At 36.7% G+C, this 23,339-nt stretch overlaps 1 protein-coding gene across 1 annotated transcript in view; it reads right to left on the bottom strand.

Annotated features, from left to right (window-relative positions):
- Positions 1-23,339, bottom strand: part of Ser (Serrate) — a 499,400-nt gene that overhangs the window by 87,770 nt on the left and 388,291 nt on the right. Inside the window, exons 8-11 of the mRNA XM_067140991.2 lie at positions 18,785-18,898; positions 10,992-11,198; positions 9,220-9,347; positions 1,019-1,169 (exon numbers count right to left, since the gene is read on the bottom strand). Of these exons, the coding sequence (XP_066997092.2) occupies positions 1,019-1,169; positions 9,220-9,347; positions 10,992-11,198; positions 18,785-18,898 (600 nt within the window). The remainder of the gene's footprint in view (positions 1-1,018; positions 1,170-9,219; positions 9,348-10,991; positions 11,199-18,784; positions 18,899-23,339) is intronic.

The following is a 23,339-nucleotide window of genomic DNA, read 5'->3' on the forward strand; positions in this document are numbered from 1 at the left end:
AGATTACATTAAAACCGATTCAAGTTTCAAATGTGATGGAAATAATACTAATGAGAACCAAAAAACAAGATGGAGAGTGGGGTCACTAAAGAAGAGAGACCCATATTATCATTCAGCAGAATGTTCTTCAGAATTGCTAGAACTAATAGCAACCTCATAAATTTCACAGAATTTCAACAAGAAACTGATGACAGTATTTCATCATGCAACTTAGATCAATTCAAATATTTTAGAATATTGATAGATTTCTTTTTTCAAATCAACCAGTCACTGTGTAACAAACCCTAGGCTCTTGTTCATATAGAAATGTGACCCAATACCACACATGCATTGTTCCCTCCAAGGACATCAACTATATATGAATTGCTTCACTTTTCTAGCCCACTGAAAGATTTGCATTATCATAAGAGTGTATCTTCCACCACTAACTATAAAACACCATTCTTTCTCTGTAACTGTTTCTCATTATTGTCATTTTAGTCTCAAAAGAGGTGTTGGGATTGCTTTAAAGCTCTGTTTTCCAAAGTTTAAGAAAGATTTTCATGTATATTGAGTTAAATTTTGGAAACGTAATTGGTCTAAAACTCAATAAAATTGAAGAAAAAGTCTGAGTGCTGGTAATAGAGCAAACAAACTTGAAGTTTAAAAAATAACTAACCCAGAAACCTTTGTCAGCTTAAGTAAATTACTGAAGCAGGAGCTCTTAATTTTACTCAGTAGAGACAAAAGGGAACTAGAATGGTAATCTTTGAATCCCATGAGTCACAGAGGTTCTTTACTGACAAGAAAAGCGTAGATATCTACCTCTTCGAAAACAGAATTTTTAACTTAATATATTATGAGGTTGAACTGGAGTGCATTTTTATAATCTTCCATTATTAGTTATTTACACAATCACAAAAATGAATTGGGTCTTCAAATGAATGACTAGTGATTCATGCAACAAATTACTAATTCTCAGCAGTCTCTCAAATATTCACTATATTATTATATTTTAAGAAAAATTTGGAAGCCATACCATCACAAGGTGGATTATCACAGTTTATCCTTGGTATGCTGCAGTTCTTTCCTTCCCATTCCTCAGGACAATGACAGTAGTAATCGGCTTGAGTATTGAAACAAGGAGCTGCATTCTGACAGGGATTTGGTGTACAGTGATTATTCTCCACCTAGAAAAAAACATGTTTCCACAATTAAAATATTCTATTTAAATTACTGTATACAAATAAATTGTAATGAAGAAAAGTCTTCTTCCCTTTGGTAAATGACTATCACACAGATTATTAAGTTCCCATATTCTTAACTCATATACAAAGTATTTCACTTAACTTTGCGACTTGAAATCATTCCGAGATGGAACAAGATACTGAAGAACTTATTTCACAAGATTATTTCTATGTAGGGAGTTCACAAATTGAGAGTATAAACATTCTCGAGTAAACTAGTAAAATACCATTCAACATAAAGTTACTGTATATTATTTTAAATGGCATGTACAGTGGAGGTGGGACAGGTTTTTCTCTGGGGACTCCGGTTTTCCCTGTAATCTTTCATTCCAGCAACACTCTCCAATATCATTTCACCTGTCAGTCACTAATCATTGCCCCAGAGGAGTCTGACAGGCTTCAGTAGCTGGCACAATTCCTATCCTTGCCACTAGATGGGGCTCCATTCATTCTATTCCTGACCGGTCAAATGACTGGAAGCAGGCTGTGGATCTTATTTTTATAGCTCACCATGCTGAGCTCTTTGAAACCCTGGTTTCTTATTCAAGTCTTCAAAGAGATTTTGTAGGCATATGTTTGAATTATCTGGGATTTCATTCACTTTCTCCTCATTAATCATACATACCATTACCCTTCACTTCTTATCAAGCAAATACCCATTCCTCTCAGTTTGCTTACGAATTTACGCATGGTACCTCTATGTGAAAGGCATACACCTAGAAATAGTGTTATGAATCATCTAATGACCTCCCAGCAGTTTTTACATAACTATCATACATAAATACCTTTCTTGTACCGTGTACACATATGGGGGCATTATGAGAATTTTATCCCACTAGCACTTCACAACTCGAGAACAGTTGGAGTGACAGATGGACACTTGTTAAACATTCTAAGCACAGAGCACAACTGAGAAAGAGAGGAAATTGCTATGTCTGTTGCTGGAGTGCAATAACAAAACTATAGCAAAACTGTTCAATGAGGCTATGGGTATCCTCTAGCCACAGGGCGTTAAGTATAATAAACTGTTACTTTTTATTAGCGATGCCGCACCTTATACGATAAAAGCCGGAGAAGCATTATGCGTTGTATATCCTAAGATGACTCATTTATCATGTGTAGCACATGCCTTTCATCGTGTGGCAGAAGTGGTAAGAGGCAGTTACCCCAAAGTAGATTTATTGATTTCCTCAGTGAAAATTTTTTTTCTCAAAGCCCACAGAAGAGTTCATCTTTTGAAAGAAATGTACCCAGGGATTCCATTGCCGCCTAAGCCGATTCTAACTAGGTGGGGTACGTGGCTGCAAGTGGTTGAATATTATGTCGAATATATAGACTGTATTAAGAACGTTCTGCATGCCATGGACTCTGAAGATGCAGCCTCAATTGAAGCCGCGAAAACAGTTGTCTGCGATACAAGTGTGAGAAATGACTTATGTTACATTCAGCATAATTTTTGATGCATCACAAAAACACTGAAAGGCTCCAAAACTTGCATCTCTCACTTTCTTAAAGTTGTGAAATTGTGAATAAAACTGTGGAGCAACTCAATCGTGGTACAGGTAAAGTTGCAGATGTAACAAACATGGAGATGGCCACTGTACTTTCAAAGAATCCTAAATATGAAGAAATGACAAAGGTTTCTGTAATGCTGTGTGGAGATTTAAGTGTAAAATTAACATTGGATTTAACCCCAGTAGATATTGTGAAGTTGAATTATGCCCCTATTACCTCTTCCGATGTTGAACGCAGTTTCAGTCAGTATAAATCTGTCCTTAGAGATAATAGAAGAAGATTCACTTTCCAGCACTTAAAAGAACATTTTGTAATACATTGTTTTGGTGACAGAGAATTAATGATTATGTGTTCTTCAAATATATTAAAATGAGAAGTGCAACATTATACTGCATGTATATCTACTTTGTTTAGTTTCTTGCAACTTTGATATTAAATAGAAATTAATGTTATATGTGTAATTTTAAGTCCATATATAATTCCATATTTCAATAAAAATAACTAAATATCTATGTACATATTTCAATAATTATTAGTACATATAAATCCATTCCCTGGTAATATGTTTGTTTAAGTAAGTTTTAATAATAATAATAATAATAATAATAATAATAATAATAATAATAATAATAATAATAATAATAATAATAATAATAATAATAATAATAATAATAATAATAATTCCGTGTTAATTGTATAAATACTTCGAAGAGATTTGTACTACAATAACTCCTCAATTTAAAAAACTAAATCTTTGTTAATGGCATTTTATTTTTGACAAAATTGTTTGCAGTTTCATGAATACATTAACTTCTGTAAGGTACTATTAAGCTCAGGTGACAAATACATGCATGCTACAAGAAATCTGAAAGAAGAAATAACTCTCACTGCAATCCCTCAATGTCCCTCCATCTGACAATTTGCAACATCCTCGCTTAGAAATAACTGATGCCAGAAAAGTGAGATGAGTATGAAGAGAAAGGGTATTCAGTGAGTGGTGTAACTTGCAGCAGAAAGGAAAAGGTGTATGTTTATAAAACAAATATACTCCTGCCAACTCCTGGATTCGAGACCATCAACGCCTGTCATGTAGTGAATGGTGACAGCAAACATTTCAGGAGTTAAATTGGTGCCAGGAAGATCTCAGAATGATTCCCTTTGTAGGCGCTGCCTCAAAGAGATAACTCTTGTGCATGCTCTGGGATCTTGTCTTCATGATGAACTTTTAAGGAATATGTGTCATCATAACATCTGCATGTTAATTGCGACAATGCTGAAAGACCATGGTTTTCAGGTATTTGAAGAGGTTCATGACTTGGCAGACAATGGAAGCCACAGAAGGATTGACTTCATTGCCTTCAAAATTAAGAAGGGAGGTTACATCATTGACCCAACTGTCTGCTTTGAAAGCCATAAGTCACAGCCCACAGTTGTCAATCTCGAGAAAAGGTATATTTACTTACCAACAATTCCTTACTACCGAGATAAATACGAGCCAGAGGATATCAACATAGTGGGTCTGATGATTGGAGCAAGAGAAACAGTTCCCGTTTTTTCCGCCCAGTTTTAGAAACGGACGCTCTGCCAGTGACAATGTCAGGAGAAAGTGCCATCATTACCTTAAGGGGTTCATTAATAATTTTAAACAATCATTGTTACCATGAAGTAACCATATAAATTTCTCAAGGTTATATCAATTTCTTTTCTAAAAATTAATATAAAAGTGTACTTTGTCACAAGGCACCCTGCATGAGAGGAAGTATTTCATATATATATATATATAAAATAACATGTCCTGACTAACTGACTGACTGACTGACTGACTGACTGATTCATCATTGCTGAGCCAAAACTACTGGACATAAAGGAATTAAATTTTGGCGATACATTCATATTACAATGTAGGTGCTCGCTAAGGGGGGATTTTTGGATATTCCGTCGCTAAGGGAGTGAAAAGGGGGTGAATTTTTAAAATGAGGATATCTACATCTCAAAAACTTTAAAGTTTACAGATGTAAAAACTGGTATTTGAAATCACCTTTTAAAATAAAGAAACATGTATTTTTTAATAATAATAATAATGTTATTTGCTTTACGTCCCACTAACTACTTTTTAAGGTCTTTGGAGACCATGTATTTTTTTTTTTTTTTTTGGAAAATCTCATTACGGGGGTTAAAAAAGGGGGAAAAGTTGTTGAACACCTTTTATGAGGAGACTTATATCTCAAAAACTGAAGATGTTACAGATATGAAAATTTTAATTTGGAATCTTCTTTGAAAATAAAGAAACATGTATTTTTGTGCTTTTGGATAATCTGATGAATAGGGGGTGAACAGGAGTGACAAACACGGTGAAGTTTTAAAAAGGCTATATCTGCAAATGATCTCAGACATGTAACATATTACAGATTGAAAACTGGTATTTGGAATTTCCTCTAAATGTAAAGAAACAAATATTTGGTTCAGAAAATCCACTTAAGGGAAACTGAAAAAAAGGGGTGAATTTTTAAAATTAGTGTATCTACAGTATATCTCAAAAACTTAACATGTTGCAGACGTGAAAATTGGTATTTGGAATTTCCATTAAAAAATAAGGAAACAAATATTCTTTGGTTTTCGGAAAAACCCTTAACGGGGGGCGGGGGGGTCAAGAATTTTGTTGAATTATTTGTATGAGAATGTATATTACCAAAAAATCTAAAGATGTTACAAACGTGAAAACTGGTATTTGGAATCTCCTTTAAAAATAAAGAAACATGCATTTGGGGGGGGGGAGGGGGAATCAACTTGGGGGCAGGGGCGGTGAAAAAGGAGTTTAATTCCTTTTTATGAGGATACGTATATCTCAAAACCGAAGATGTTACAGTCGTGATAATTGGCATTTGGAATTGGAAAATTAGTTGAATTCTTTGTATGAGGATACTTATATCTCAAAAGCTAAAGATGTTAAAGACGTGAAAACTGGTATTTGGAGTCTGCTTTAAAAATAAAGAAACACGCACTTTTGCGGAAGGGGGAATTAACTTAACGGGTAGGAAAGGGGGAGAGGTGAAAAAGGAGTCAAATTATTTTTATATCTCAAAAACTGAAGATGTTACAGACATAAAAATTAGTATTTGGAATCTCCTTTAAAAATGAAGAAACATGCATTTGTTTTTTGTTTTTTTTTTTTCTTCAGAAAATCGACGTAAGGGGTGTGGGGTTGAAAATAAGTAAATGAGTTGAAATATGTTTATGAGGATACTTTATCTTGAAAACTGAAGATGTTACAGACATGAAAGTTGGTATTTTGAATTTCCTGTCAAAATAAAGAAGCACGTATTTTTTGTTTTCGGAAAGTCCACTTAAGGCGGGAGAGGGGTGGAAAGAAGTTTCATTATTCTTATGAGTGTAAATTTATCTCAGAAACTGAAGGTGTTAGGGATGTACAGGCATGAAAACTGGTATTTGGAATCTCCTTAAAAATAATGAAACACGTATTTTTTTGTTTTCGGAAAATCCAGTTAAGGGGCTGAAAAGAATTGGAAAAGTGGATGAATTTTAAAAATGAATACCAGTATATCTATATTATATGTCAAAAATGTAACATGTTAGAGACAAGAAAATTGCTATTTGGAAAGTCCTTTAAAAATACAGGAACCTGTACCTTTTTGTTTTTGGAGAAGGCACTTAACAGGGGGTGAAAAGAAGTGAAAAGTAGTTGAATTATTTTTTATGAGATGTTACAGACATTAAAATTTGTATTTGGAATCCCCTTTAAAAATAAAGAAACATGTATTTTTGTTTTCGGAATATACACTTAGATGGGGGTGAGGGTGGGGGAAGGACTGATCAATGGGTTGAATTCTTTTTATGGGGATACTTATGTATATCTCAAAAACTGAAGATGTTAGAGATGTGGGAATAGGTATTTGGAATCTCCTTTAAAAATAAAGAAACATGTATTTTTTTTAAATTTATTTTTTCTTACTTGAGAGAAAACCGTTTCTCACATGTACAGCTCTATGTCGCATTGTTGTCTTAGCCCCAAAAGGTAATACCACAAACATGGTTTACAAAGAATTTCTGGGGTAAATGAAACTCAATTTTTGGGTGAGTTTTTATACTTTAGGAATTTTCAGATAATATCTTAATACAATGCTGGGGAACGATTACTTTGATCAAATTACGAAATGCACATGAGCAAAGCCATGGATAATTGCTACTAAAATTAATAAAATGTCTCCACAACTGTTAAATAGTTTCAAGTCAGAGTGTGAATCTTTGAACATCTGAAAAAAATGGATAACCATAATGTTATACATTTGTATTATAAATATATAATATTAATTATTTTAACCTTCATTGGTTAATTCTGATTCATGTGTGTGTGTCATTTCTATCATTAGAATTCATCCTTACAGAGATGCAGGTCACCTATAGGTGTTAACTAGAAAGACCTGCACCTAGCCTCTTCGGAGATACATCATTATCATTATTTTAAAAATGATTTGTGCTGAAATTTAACCTTTCAATTTTTAAACCTTTCAGAATTTCACCATCCACTTTGTCCCCCCAAAAGTTGTTATGTTTAATACAACTGTCCTACTTTTGAGTCCCTCGAAAAAAAGGTCAGTTTTTACATAAAAGTTATGACAGATATCAGTTCAACATTCTTCAATGGTAGCAGGGCAGTCACCACTCTATGCATTGTATTATATCTTGATGGCTCGCTACTTCATTCCACAAAAATTATATGACTAAATGCATTTCAGGGCATTCCAGTGATGAGGGAGGGAACACAATGTCATGATGAACCCAGGTCAGCCTCTAAATCTCGTATATCAGTAATATCTTCACAGCATTATACCATACTGCATTATAATGTGATATTTTACAACTGTTAAAGTAATTTTTTGGATACTATGGATCGAATAATGACAAACATAGACTGTAAGTAATGAAGTAGAATATAAGGCAATGTAGAAATGTAGCAAGGTTCGAGCTCCTTGGCTGAATTGTCAGCATTAAGGCCTTTATTTCAGAGGGTCCCGGGTTCAATTCCCGGTCAAGTTGGCGATTTTATTCAATGTTTGTTAATTCCTCCGACTCGGGGGCTGGGTGTTTGTGTTTGTCCCAACACACTCTTCTTCATATTCACACAACACACCACATTACCAACCACCGCACAAACACGCAATAATGAATATATCCGTCTACATAGAGTTGGCCTCAGGATGGGTATCCAGCTGTAAAACAAGGCCAAATCAACATATGATACACAGTTCACACTTGCTACCCCCACCAAGATATGGGAAAAGTTGAAGAAGAAGAAGGAATTTAGCAATGATTCCATTAATTACACTATCAAAAGCAATGGAAAATTAAATGAAAAGAGTCATTATCTCCAAACATCAAAGTCAGATATTCCTCATAGCTTTATGTAATTTAATATTAATTTACCTTATAAATGACAAAATTTGAAAGAAGGTGCTAAGCTATGCATTTATACTAGAAAGGTTAATGTTTGTTTTCTGTGGTAATGAAATCTATCCTTAAACTTAGCTAGTGAAATGGTAAGCAAACTATTTTATCATAGTCATGATGTAATTTTATGGACATACAGTTACAAATATGACTTACCTACTAGTACACTACAGGAAAGCTTTGATTGCTAGAGGTGTTCCAATATTTTATTTTATGAATTTTATTTTACTATAATATTTTCAGTATATATTTGAGTATGTTTTGCATTATATTTTATTTATACCTTCATTGTAATAGAGAAAACTATACTCCAAACTTTAAGTTTTAAAAATGTATTCCTAATTTGTCCTTATATATTATGTTATTAATGTTATATACTGTCCGAGTCGTTGGCTGAATGGTCAGCGTACTGGCCTTCGGTTCAGAGTGTCCCGGGTTCGATTCCCAGCCGGGTCGGGGATTTTAACCTTCATTGGTTAATTCCAATGGCCCGGGGGCTGGGTGTTTGTGCTGTCCCCAACATTCCTGCAACTCACACACCACACATAACACTATCCTCCACCACAACAACACGCAGTTACCTAAGCATGGCAGATGCCGCCCACCCTCATCGGAGGGTCTGCCTTACAAGGGCTGCACTCGGCTAGAAATAGCCACATGAAATTTAAAAAATGTTATGTACTGTTTCTACTTTGCTAAATACCAATTACATCGTCTAATGAGTGGAACATAGTTCAGCACCAGTATAAACAGGTATTCAAGAGCTTGTACTTCTTTCCCATCTCCATTCAAAACTTTGTATGTCTTATTTTCATAAATATAGGCAGATTTATACACAGCTTCAGTTTGTTTGTGTGTACTGATTGAAAACACTTTATTTTATTATTCATGAACATTTTATTTTTAATGTGATATGAATAAACTTTTTGCTTCTACTGTAAAGTTAATAATTCCAGGTAATTTTAAATGTAAGATATATATATTTCTGTCCCTTTAAATATGTAGCACTTACCTCGCACTGCTCTCCGAGGAAACCAACTGGACAGATACAACGATAGCCATTCTGTTGATCAGAGCATTCTCCTCCATTCTGACATGGGTTGCTTTCACATTCATTGATGTCAGTATGACAGTCACGACCTATGAGAAATATCTGATATTGAAATTTACAGTATTTCATTTCTTTTCATTTACAGCAGACCAGACAGTAAATACCATAGGAAATGTCACACACAGACATGCACGGACCTAATACAGCCTAGAAACATGAGTTTTAAAGTGCATATATTTAAATATTTTTTCATAAGTACATATTCTCACACATTTCACTTATAAGTTCCCTAAAGTAATGCAAACAAGAAGATAATATTATTTTAAGAGGAGAAGCCGCAAAAGGGTACAAAGATTGTTAAATACAATTACAAGTGAAAAAATGTGACAGCAAAATTTCTTTTCACAGGCAACCCTAATTCTCAAGCAAGTCTAAGGGAACTGCAGATTTGAACCCCACTGTTGGCAGCCCTGAAGGTGGTTTTCCGTGGTTTCCCATTTCCCAGGCAAATGCTGGGGCTGTACCTTAATTAAGGCAATGGCCGCTTCCTTCCCACTCCTAGTCCCTCCCTCTCCCATTGTCGCCATAAGACCTATCTGTATCGATGCGACATAAAGCAAATAGCTTAAAAAATTAATATAAAAGTTTCATAAATAACAATCGATTGAAACACAGCTTTTATATTCACATTGATGCATGCATGGATACAAATGAATCTAAATGGAGCACTAAACGTGTACTTGTTCGTGTGCGTCTCAAGCACAACTGACTATATCAACATAGTTTATTTTCAAAAGCAGTGACAGCCCAACATAAACATCGGATAAGGACTGGCATTTAAAAAAATCTTCTGTTTTTAAACAAGTGGTCTGAGATAGCAACTCTACTCTGTCTAAATTTCTAGAAAACAGAACTCAAAACTTCAGCCCTTGTTTACATCTTGATCTGCCATCTTCACACATGGCAATAATCACATATTTCCCTCCCTTGATGCTGATATATGCTGATATATACTCATATATAGGCTACTATTATTCCAAACTGAGTTGCGTGAGAACATCTCTCATCGTTGCATCTTAAGAATCCAGATACTACAAAACAGAATTGCATCAAAACTAGACGTGATAAAAAGAAAGGCATTTTCAAACTCAGGGCATCAATTTCCATAAAACAATAATTTATTGTCAGACAAAATTGAAAAGTCTAAAGTATATGAAAATATTTTTTGGGGTCCACCAAAACAAAAGAAGTAAGGGGGCCATGACACTTAAAAGGCTTGGAAATACTGATGTACAAGGTAGTCATAATTAATGTGTTATTGAAAATCCACAGCCTGTTTCCAGTCATTTGACCGGGTCAGTAATGGAATGAATGAAGCCCTATCTAGCGGCGAGCATAGGAAATGTGCCGGCTGGCAAAGCCTGTCGCACTCTTTTGGGGCAATGATAAATGACTGACAGATGAAATGAAATGTTAATGGAGAGTGTTGCTAGAATGAAAGATGACAGGTAAAACCGGAGTATCCGGAGAAAAACCTGTCCCGCCTCCGCTTTGTCCAGCACAAATCTCACATGGAGTGACCGGGATTTGAACCACGGTATCCAGTGGTTAGAGGCCGCCTGAGCCACGGAGGCTCTCCCTAATGTGTTATTGGTCAAGAAAAATTAATATTCTTGCTTTGAACTCATGCATCAACCTAAAGTAAGCTTTACTGAAATTACATTTGCACTGACCTGTATAACCTGGCTGGCATGCACAGTGGTAATCATTCACAAGGTCAATACATGTTGCACCATGTTGACATCGATCTATGCAGTCATTGATGTTCTGGTCACAGTTCTTCCCAGTCCAACCTTTTTGGCAGTTACAGCGATAATCACCCACCAGATTGTGGCAAGAGTGTGCATTAATACAAGGATTGGTCAGACATTCATCAGCATCTTCACATAGAAAGAGAATGGTTCAGTTAACATTCAAGAAGTTTCATAAACATAAAATAAAATAACTTTCTTGACACTTATACCAAATGCATTGGTAAATATCCTTCAGAAAAGTCCACTCGAAACTGACAGACATCAGAAAAGTGGCATTAATCAAAATTAAAATAATCATCTCCTTTACAAAAGATTTTCTTAATCACTCAAAAACGTATGATTCTTGTATTTAATTATTAACAAAATCCAGATCACTATTTTATTCATTAAATGTACTTCTTTAACTCTCTCCACCAATGAGCACAGGTGTGGTGGGTCAAATATATCCCATGAGAAATACTCCTCCATTTTTTATCCTCTTTCGTTGAGAATATGTTTTCTTTTTTTTTGTAACTATCTCATAACAAATTAATATTTCCCCTCCTAATAAAAATATTTCCAAAATCTCCTCCCCTAAAACTTTTTCTTTCCAAAGGCATTCCAATAGATCTTTTCCCTCTCTGACTTAATAGCCAAGCTTCTCATTCATTGAGAAATGATCATATTCTACTCCTCTTATCTTACTTGCTGCATTTATTTGTTCTATGCTTTTCAATTATGAATCATCCAGTTTCAAAACTTATGTCCATGTGAATAGAATTTTCAGGAACCACAAAAATCTGTCATTTGTTGGGGAATAGAAGTAGATGTTTGATTCTTTTTTAATAAGTCGTAAAATATTATGTTCCTCAAACTACGGAATCTAAGAAAAATTTTGCTTTTAAAACTCACGTTATTTACAAAAAACATTTGGACATAATGTGTTTTGCAGCAGTACAGTATTTATAATGATGTGTGCATTTTATGATGAATTTATTTTATTACTAGCTGATGTACCCGTGCTTCGCTACGGGATTCCAAGAAAGACTGACTTGGTGGTTTTCCTAACTTAATTCAACATAGGTCATTACAAAAACGTCAGTAGGAATGTAGCGATTGAAAGCAATGTTATCATATAAAATACTCGATCAAATGAAAAACCGCACACTTTCTCACTTTCAAGGAACAGTACTACGGTGCCGATCTAGAGTCCAAAGTTCCAGAGCTGGAATAACCAGGTCGCAGACTGCCGTGAACACTCCTCTGTCATTATTCCGTTAAATATGCACACTACTCATTCCAATCAATGCCTCAGAGTAGGGATTGAATAGCTTGAATACCATGATTAAACAGTGTGTTACGAACCAGATATATCAGAAAATGTATGAACCAGAGGAATGGCATGCTACTTCCCGCCAATATACAGGCAGGCTGTTTCAGTCGGTACGACCAGGCGAGTTGGCCGTGTGGTTAGGGGCGCGCAGCTGTGAGATTGATATATATAGATTTATCTATACGACCACTAATGACATAAATAACTTATTTGAGAATTACATTTCAGGCCTTCCCCTAAACTACCATTTCACTCAGCGTGAATAAAATAATTTATAGCCTAGATTGTAGTGGATCATCACCCGACATTACATGACGATTTTCATTAAATTCTCTTCAGCCGTTTCCTGTTGATGCGTGTACATACATACATATAGACGGACAGACAGAAATTACGGGAAAGTAAAAAAATGCATTTCCTTGTTACTGTAGACATGACAGATACAGAAATACCATTCATTTCAAATTCTGAGCAATGTACAGGCAAAACACTTATTTTATATATAGATTACATTTTAGGCCTTCCCCTAAACTACCATTTCACTCAGTGTGAATTACATTATTGATAGCCTAGATTATAGTGACCTATTCCCAGACTTTGCATACCAATTTTCGAGAAGATACGACCACTAATACAATAAATGTTTGACAATTAAATTTTAGGCCTTCCCCTAAACTACCATTTTTCTCAGCGTGTATAGCCTATATTGTAGCGACTTATTTCCAATGTTTGTCTACTGATTTTCATTAAGGCACGACCACTAATAACATAAATATTTGAGAATTAAATTTCAGGCCTTCCCCTGAACTATCATTTCACTCAGCGTGATCAAAATAATTTATAGCCTAGATTGTAGCGGTTAATCACCCGACTTTACATTCTGATTTTCATTAAATTCTCTTCAGCCGTTTTCTCGTGATGCGTGTACAGACAGACAGACAGACAGACAGACAGAAATTACGGAAAAGTAAAAAATGCATTTTCTTGCTACTGTGAACATGACCGATACAGAAATACCATTGTTTTCAAATTATAAGCAATGTACAGACAAAACTCTTATTTTATATACAGGGTGAAGCGAAATTCGCGCACTCAGGCGTCGCAGCGCGACTGCTCACATGCCAGCAATAAAAAAATGTCTCTCACAAAAGTTCGTCCTTCGAGTATATCCGGCAGAAAAAGGGCGTTGAAGAGTGGCAATCTGGCAACACTGTAACCACATGTACGGTAACTACCTCTGTCAGCACGTATTCTTTGTGCTGTACAGTTGGTGCAGTGGTTACAGTTTTGGGTTAGCATTCAGAAGGTCGAGGGGTCGATCCTGAGTTGAAGCGTATTTTTTTTATTTCATAAATGTAGTCCAGGTGGTATGATATCTGGCAACTTAATCGTCAACAGCCATTGCAGCGGGTCCTCTAGAAACCCTTTGCACTTACATACTACGATCCTACAAATGGACGAACAATCGTTTCCCTTGGTCAGCTTTGAAAGACGTCCTTTCCACGTCATGGGCGTGAATTTATTCGCACAAATTCATATACTAAATGCGAAACCTGTTTTCTTTCTACCGTCCTCCAACGATCTCATAGATTAGTAGCAACTGTTATTCTTGCCTCGTTCAAGTCCATTGTATTTCGTAAGGGCTTACGTTACCAGTAGGCCTAGCAAGGTATTTGTTGTGTTCAGCGTTACAAAATGTTGTAAATGTAGGATACATGAGACCTAAGGTACGGTGTCTTACTGTATTACAGTATGTAATGTCCGATGGAAATTAGTAAACAAAAAATTGCGCCTTAACCCAGGATCGAACCCTCTACCACCTGCATGCCAACCCAAAACCATATCCAATGCACCAACTGCTCACCACGGATATATGATGCTGACAGAGGTACTTACCGTACATGTGGTTACAGTGTTGCCAGATTGCCACTATTCAACGTCCTTTCTCTGCCTGATATACTCGCAGGACGAACTTTTGTGAAAGACATTTTTTATTGCTGGCATGTAGGGAGTCGCACTGCGACGCCCGAGTGCGCGAATTTCGCTTCACTCTGTATATAGATTACATTTCAGGCCTTCCCCTAAACTACCATTTCACTCAGTGTGAATAACATTATTGATAGCCTAGATTATAGCGACCTATTCCCCGACTTCGCACACCAACTTTCGTGAAGATACGACCACTAATACAATAAATATTTGACAATTAAATTTTAGGCCTACCCCTAAACTACCATGTTTCTCAGCGTGTATAGCCTATATTGTAGCGACTTATTTCACATGTTTGTCTACCGATTTTCATTAAGACACGACCACTAATAACATAAATATTTGAGAATTAAATTTCAGGCTTCCCCTAAACTACCATTTCACTCAGCGTGATTAAAATAATTTATAGCCTAGATTGTAGCGGTTCATAACCCGACTTTACATTCCGATTTTCATTAAATTCTCTTCAACCGTTTTCTCGTGATACGTGTACATACATACAGACAGACAGACAGACAGACAGACAGAAATTACGGAAATGTAAAAAATGCATTTTCTTGTTATTGTGAACATGACCGATACAAAAATAGCATTCTTTTCAAATTCTGAGCAATGTACAGACAAAACTCTTATTTTATATATATAGTTGTACAGTTAGGAAGAATTACACATCTGTTCATCAATAAATGAAAAAAAGAGTACAACTTCCATTGATATTCTACTCTTTGATTTTAAGACTGCATCACGAAATCTGTCCTCCAAGACTACATAGTTAACACAATTAAATTAACAAACCCTCATTGTCTTCATTGAAATCTTCTACATCTGAGTCACTGGTGCTAGTTTGTTTGTGCATAACATATTGCCATGTTTCAGAATAGTTTTTGCTTCACCAAAGTAACTATTATAATTCACTTCACTTCAATGCAATATCCTGATATTGTTCCTGATATTATATTCCTCTTGCATGGTTGCAGTTTAGAGCACCAGTCACCAGATTCTTTTAGTACCTGAGACACTGCCTCTTTCTTGTTCATTACAGGACAACTCTCTCCCAATTGAATCACAGTTGCAAAAGATTCAAAGATGTTTACGTATTTATGGTCAATAAGAAGTGCTGTATGCTTGTTAATGTCTATCTCAAATCATCCAAAAATCCTATCAGGGGGTATAAATGAAAGCCTCACCATAGGAAGGAACAGTTGTATATTTTATTGAAGGAGCATCTTCAGCCAGGAACTTGTAAAGCATACAAATGATTGTTTATTCATGTTCACGTCACTGCAGCCATTGATGGCCAGCTTGATAGAATGGCAATTTACTAGGTCTGTAGACTTCAGTCTATGGTAAAGTGCAAATTCAATTTGGTCTGATCCCTTCTTGTAAGAGTTTTCAAGCCACATGTATGCAAAAGTCTTGTTTTCCCTATGAGGGTCTAAAAATTCTTTCACAAATAATGAAGTTGTAAATGTACAATTGGTGTAAATAATATATTGAATGGTCAGGAATGATGGAATTGGATGATTACTTTGTCAATAAAACAGAAACATTACTTCTCCATCAACTTTCCGACGCACATGATCATCTGTTTTGTTGGTTTGGACATAATGTGCTTTGCTACATTACACAAGGTGGACATGACGAGTTCTGCAACAGTTCCAATTATTTGTCACCTTTAAACGTATGGATTAAATGGACCTTACACAAGTATTACAGTACTGGAATGAGTATTTTTATGAGCTGCGTACAATGGCAGTCATAACTCATTTTGAGAAAAAAAAAATGGACATAAGTTTTACAACTGGACGGCTTAAATGAAGAATGAATTAGAAACTCTTAACTTTTGTAATCAGTGACTCAAAATCATTCAGTGCTATAAAGCAGCAGTTAAAGAGGGCTGACATGAGACAGTTACACATACAAAATCTATGAAACAAACTGATACAGCGTAGGTATTGCAAGAAAGAAAAATAATAACTGTAGTACTTTTAGGACCTGTTTGTATTTTTGAAGGCATTTTGATATTTTTATAGTCATGTAATTATTCCAGTCATATTTCCTCTATTTAGACACATACAGATTGATTCAGCCGCCCCTTCAAATGTAGTTTTATGCAACCCAATATGTTCATTCCGTCCTGAAAACATCTGCCCTGTCGGTATGGTCAAAAAACACAACTGGATATCTTGGTATTTACCGCCTCACCATGATAGGACGCCGTAATGTTATACTCGTAATAAATACTGGAAGACATGCGCGTGCCTGCTAGATCATATGAACGTGACATGCAGGCGAAACACTAAATTGATATTGTGACCGCACTAAACCTAATACTTGCTGTAAGCTGCCCAGTGTGCCATATGGAACCGTAGTGTAGTTGGTAAATACATGGCGGAGCGGGCTTTCATGTCAGGTGGGAGGTTCGAGTCCGGGGCGAAGATTACAAATTTTTGAAATATTTGTTTAATACGTACCGCACGCAATGTAAGTTCAATACGCGCTTTCATGCAAATTGTGTGTAAATGAATGTGTTTGTGGCCCTAAGAAAGGCCAATTAGTTAGCAGGCCGGACACATATAGACTGGAAATAATAGGAACACAACTGCCCTGACAATGTTCTATCACAGCTAATGCTCGATGTGATGACCATTTTGATTTATGCACATTCGGGCCCGGTGTCCAATAAATTGTCTTGCACGCTGAAGCATTCCAGGTGTAATTGCTCGGCAAGCGTCCATGATGAGTTGCCGGACCTGGTTGAGATTTTCTGGCGCTTGAGTGTGAACAACGTTCTTCAAATGTCCCCACAAGAAGAAGTCTAACGGTGTTAAATCTGGTGATCTGGCGGGCCAAGAAACAGGGCCCCCTCGTACTATCGATTTTCCTGGCACTTCCTCATTCAGATGGTTACAAACGGGCTAAGATGAATGTTGTGGAGTTCATCCTGTTGCAACCACATCATCAAATGATCATGCAAGGGATCCTCCAGCAGCAGTGGGAGTTTGTGACACAGAAAGAGCAGGATGCGTTGGCCTGTCCAATGGCCCTTAAAGAAATAAGGTCCAATCAAGCGATTCCCCAAGATTCGACACCAAATATTCACTCCCAATCTTACTTGATGGGCCACCTGTTGCACCCAGTGAGGATTGTCCGGATTCCAATATTGCATGTTGTGGTGATTGACATTCCCATTATTGTGGAAGCGTGATTCGTCCGAGAACAAGATATGCGATAGGAATGCTGCATCATTGTCCAGCCTGCCTAACAGCCGACAGAACTCCATTCGAGCTTTGAAATCCTGCCCATAGAGCTTTTGGTGTAGCTTAAGATGGTACGGGTGAAGTTGATGTTCATGCAGTATTCACAAGACGGACAGCTGGCTGGTGTTCACCTGTCGTGCATTTGCCCTTATACTAATGTGTGGATTATTACGAGCTGCCTCCAGAATGGCCTCTTCTGTTTCACCCGATATAACAGGCCTATCGCGGACTGGTGGCTAGTTGGAAGTCACGCCTGTTGTCCTTAGGCGTCTTTCGACATGGTGGAATGTCATAGCATCCGGGTGTCGCCTGTCGGGATACCGTTCCTGGTACAGACGTAGTGCCTCGCACACATTGTCTTGCTTCCCCATAAATGAGGAGCATGTCAACATATTCCTCTGTAGAAAACATGCTGAATGACAGCAGAGATTACAGTACATTCAGGCCCTAACCAGCAGAGTATGCACAGGGCACAAGATGAATAACAGCGTCATTCAACTGTTTGAATTCGGCAAATGTGGGCCTGTGTTTACGTATTCAAATATCATACCGATGCAAAGATATCTGAACGATGCAGGATCCGAACCGCTGCTGGCACATTCCATCGGTTGCTAGGAGAACGCCTAACCACATCCGCTATGCTACACTGCTGGAAACATGCAGGTAGTACAATGACAGCAGAGTATATACACCATCCGGTTCGGTGTTTAGGACATTAATTACTGCACTGTTACCTAGTTTTATGCATTGTTTCCCCTCTTCGTTACACCCAGTCACGAGGCACAACACATTAACATAGTTACATGGTAAAAGGAAGTTGCTGCATGATTTCAAGGCATCATGTTTTGCGAACGGATGATATAACATTTCACTAGGGTTTAGAATCGTGTGCAAAATGTGCTCACTGAATATTTGTACCATACAGTACGCCTCCAGGGGAATAGCACCCCTATAACCATGTGCACATTAGTTGGGCTGCAGCAAACGATAATGGAAGGGGCTGCTGAATCACACTGTATGCTGCCATTAATGAAGTATTCGACGAAATAGCATGTATGACTGAACTGTTAAGTGACGTTCAAATATCAACTGACCGTGGATATAAACATTCAAAAATTTTATATAGACAAGGTAATCAAGTAATATCTTACCAAACTGACAGGCACTTCCCTCCCATTCTGGTGGGCAGATGCAGTGAAAACTGTTCACCATGTCTTTGCATGTTCCTCCATTTTGACAAGGTGCTGATGCACATTCATCAATATCTGGAAACAAAAGCTCATTAAATGTTATCAAGAACAATATGTTATAATTTTACAACTATAGACTACATAGGTAATAAATTTCATATTATTCTGTATTGAAGAGCAATATAGTGTAAAACAAAAGCTAAACCTATTCAATAGTGTTTGTTGTAGCCTTAAAAAAAGTTACATATATTTGTTGAAACTAGTTTCGGTCTTACCAGAGACCATCATCAGTCAAAATCAAAGTAAAGGCAAGACATAAATAAGTAAATAAATAAATAAATAAATAAATAAATAAATAAATAAATAAATAAATAAATAAATAAATAAATAAATAAATAAATAAATAAATACGAAGCAAGCATGTAATTCAAGACAGTTAAAAATTTAGAAACACTCAACACAATCACATGTCCTGTGCAAGCTCTCAGCTTTCGTCCAATTAGAAGACTGCACCTCACAGAAGACCAGGTGAAACACTAAAATATCAGCACTAGAGGAATCTTCTAAAACTCAGCTCAGCTGAAATAATTGTGAACACAATGATGTTGATGGGAAGATTGAGATGTTTATTTGTTTCCAATATGGATCATTGAAGAAGCACTTAAAATAAATACCAGCACTTGAAGAATCTTCTAGAAAGAGTTGAGATGTTCATTTGTTTCCAACATGGCAGAAACAAACATGGAGGAAAAAATTTAAAAGTAATAATAAAAATGTTTAAAAAAATAACAAATATATAAAATAAAAAATAAAAAATGTCTAAGGTGGAGCTAAGGGATGTGGAATGGTAGGTGATTGCTTGAGGGAAAAAATGGGGTTTAGAGTACTTAATTTCCTTTTACTGAAATTAATAGATCAAATAAAGGGTTTGTTTTTTCAGATATTTCATTAAGGTTGAAACTGGGATTAAAGAATTGATCCCAAACCTTTAGCTTTTGTTTTACACTATATAGACTACAGTCACTGAAAAAAGGAGTCAGTCCTCAGCTGATGTAACTGACCCTTTAAACTCCCTGTAGATCAGCACTGGGTTGGAGTTGATGTTCAAGCTAATCCCATACTTGTTCCATCATGAAGAGATCAGGGGACATTGCTAACCACATAACACAGGCAGTTGATACGTGTCTTGGTGAAAGGAAAAAAAAAAAAAGGACAAAGGTTCAATCCTTCGAAGAATGAAGGTATCGACTACAGAAAGGAAAAGGCCAGTACAAGTGTCTGATAGGCCTTTTAGTACAGAGACCAACATCTATCTATCTATCTATCTATCTATCTATCTATCTATCTATATATATATATATATATATATATATATATATATATATATATATATATATATATATATATATATATAAAAGAACATGCCCTGACTGACTTACTGAGTGACTGATTCATCATCGCTGAGCCAAAACTACTGGACATAAAGAAATGAAATTTTGAGGATACATTTATATTACAATGTAGGTGCTCGCTAAGGGAGGATTTTTGGATATTCCATCGCTAAGGGGGTGAAAAGGAGGATGAATTTTTAAAATGAGGATATCAAAACTTAAAAGTTTACAGGCATAAAAACTGGGATTTGGAATCTCCTTTAAAAATAAAGAAACACTTTTTTCTTTCGGTAAATCCCATCGGGGTGGATGAAAAAAGTCGGAAAATGGGTTGACTTATATCTCAAAAACTGAAGATATTACAGACATGAAAATTGGTATTTGGAATCTCCTTTGAAAATAAATAAACACATATTTTTGTGTTTTTGGATAATCCGATGAATAGGGGGTGAACAGGAGTGACAAAAGGGGTGCAGTTTTAAAAAGACTATATCTTCAAATTATCTCAGACACGTAACATATTACAGATTTGAAAACTGGTATTTGGAATTTCCTGTAAAAGTAAAGAAATAAGTGATTTTTTTTTTGGAAAATCCACTTAAGGGGAACTGAAAAAGGGGGTGAATTTTTAAAATTAGCATATCTCAAAAACTTAACATGTTGCAGACGTGAAAATTGGTATTTGGGATCACCGTTAAAAATAAGAAAACACGTATTCTTTGGTTTTCGGAAAAAGCCCTTAAGGGGGGTGGGGGTGAAAGAATCGAAAAATTAGTTGAATTATTTGTATGATAATGTATGTATATATATCAAAATATCTAAAGATGTTACAAACGTGAAAACTGGTATTTGGAATCTTCTTTAATTATAAAGAAACTCACATTTGGGGGAGGGTAATCAACTTGTTAGGTGGGGATGAAAAAAGAGATGAATTCCTTTTACGAGGATACATATATCTCAAAAACTGAAGACGTTACAGTCGTGATAATTGGTATTTGGAAGCTCTTTTAAAGAAACGGGTACTGTTTGTTTTAGAAAATTCACTTGAGTGGGGAGTGTGAAAGGAAGTAAAAAAATTGAATTCTTTTTGTGGAGAAACTCGTATCTCAAAACTGAAGTTTACAGACGTGGAAATTGGTATTTGGAATCTCCTTTAAAAATAAAGACACATGCATTTTTTGGGTGGACGGAAACCAACTTAACGGGCGGAGGTGGAGTGAAAAAGGATTTGAATTCTTTTCACGAGGATACTTATATCTCAAAAACTGAAGATGTTACAGACATGAAAATTTGTATTTGGAATTTTCCTTCAAAGTAAAGAAACACGTAATCTTTTGTGTTCAGAAAATCCACTTAAGGGGGGTGAATTAATTGAAAAATTAGTTGAATTTTTTGCATGAGGATACTTATATTTCAAAAACTAAAGATGTTACATATGTGAAAATTAGTATTTGGAGTCTCCTTTAAAAATAAAGAAACACACATTTTTGGGGGGAAATCAACTTGGGGTGAGGGCAGTGAAAAAGGAGTTTTATTCCTTTTTATGAGAATACATGTACCGGTATCTCAAAACTGAAGAAATTACAGTTGTGATAATTGGCATTTGGAAGCTCCTTTATAAATAAAGAAATAAGTATTTTTGGTTTTTGCAAAATTCACTTAAGGAGTGAGGGTGAAAGGAAGTGAAAAAATTTAATTCTTTTTATGGAGAAACTTAGATCTCAAAAACTTAAGGTTACACGGGAATCAACATCTTTATCATCTGATGGCCAGGCAGGCATCAATTTTTTAAAACGATATTAAGTCTCTCATAGTGCATTGGCACTGCTGGTGGCACCAAGTAGCCTACGCAGTGGCCTTCACGGACCTTCTCTTACAGGTTGAATCTCCAACTGTGGACTACTCCAGTGACATCAATGCCTCATTTTTTTGCCTGGCTGGGTGACGCCTCATCTTTAACTTTCACACCCCGCCGGCCACAATAAAGCATATCAGCCTGACACCATGAAGGAAGTCGGCCTCCCCACCTCCACCATGTACACCTGCATTGTACGAGATATTCATCCCTCAGTTGCTGACTATCAGATTGAAAGAGAACTTTGCATCATGGGCGTTCATAGCACCTCCAGACTTCTCGCCGGCCCCGGACCATCCCATGATGTTCTACTATATATCTCCGAGGCTGAGGATTTCAAGTACATCCTAGAGAGAGGAGTTTATATACGTGACCGCCACTACAGGACCGAGCCTACGCCACCGTACATCCTGGCACAGCTACCGGACAGTGCAACAGCGCCACCTTCAACAGCCCCGCCCCCGCCGGAGCCACTACAGCAGCGGACTTCATGTTCTCTCCCTGTCCCTCCAGTAATCACTACTACTACTTCTACTACTACTACTACTACTACTACCCCCACCACCACCATCACCTCTACAACGCACATTTCTTCTCCCACTCCTAGCACCACCACATCCCCGTAAGTTGAGCCTTCAGGATCCACAACACAGATGGCCCTACCTTCTTAGTCCGCCTTCAACTGCCAACCCCTAAAGAAGTCCAGCAACTCGTGGACCACGGACTACATCTGCAAGGCCGCTATCACCAAGTAGAACACTCCCGTTCTCCTGTCCGTGCCATGACCCGCCATACCACTTCCCGATGTCGTCCCGGGCTTGCCCCACCTCCACAACCAACTAGTCCACCTCCTCGCTTTCACCCACACCCCCCCTGCTTACCCAGTAACCCTACCGCCTAACTCCGAACTTCTCCATCTACTACTCACTTCAGTCATGAACTTCTCCTCACTATTTCACATCCTCGCACTCCACATTACTCCACATATCCTCCCCAGATTTTAAACAATACATATTATTGTTGCACCAAATTGTATAATAAAATCACAAATGTAAACCATAATATGTAAAATCAAGTCATTCAATAAAGGTATCTAGCCAAGAGGTCGAAACTCCCTCACATCCCCAATCGAACAAACCACCATCTCCCATCTCCTAACTCCATCAAACCAAAAAACCCCGCCGCATCTCCTGGCCAGAGAGAAGGTGTTACCTTCTAAGTGGCCCACCCCTCCCCTTTGGGGAGGGGAATGGAAAATTCCCCTAGGTCC

The sequence above is a fragment of the Anabrus simplex genome, chromosome 2, assembly GCF_040414725.1.
Source record: "Anabrus simplex isolate iqAnaSimp1 chromosome 2, ASM4041472v1, whole genome shotgun sequence".
NCBI classification, from domain to species: Eukaryota; Metazoa; Arthropoda; class Insecta; order Orthoptera; family Tettigoniidae; genus Anabrus; species Anabrus simplex.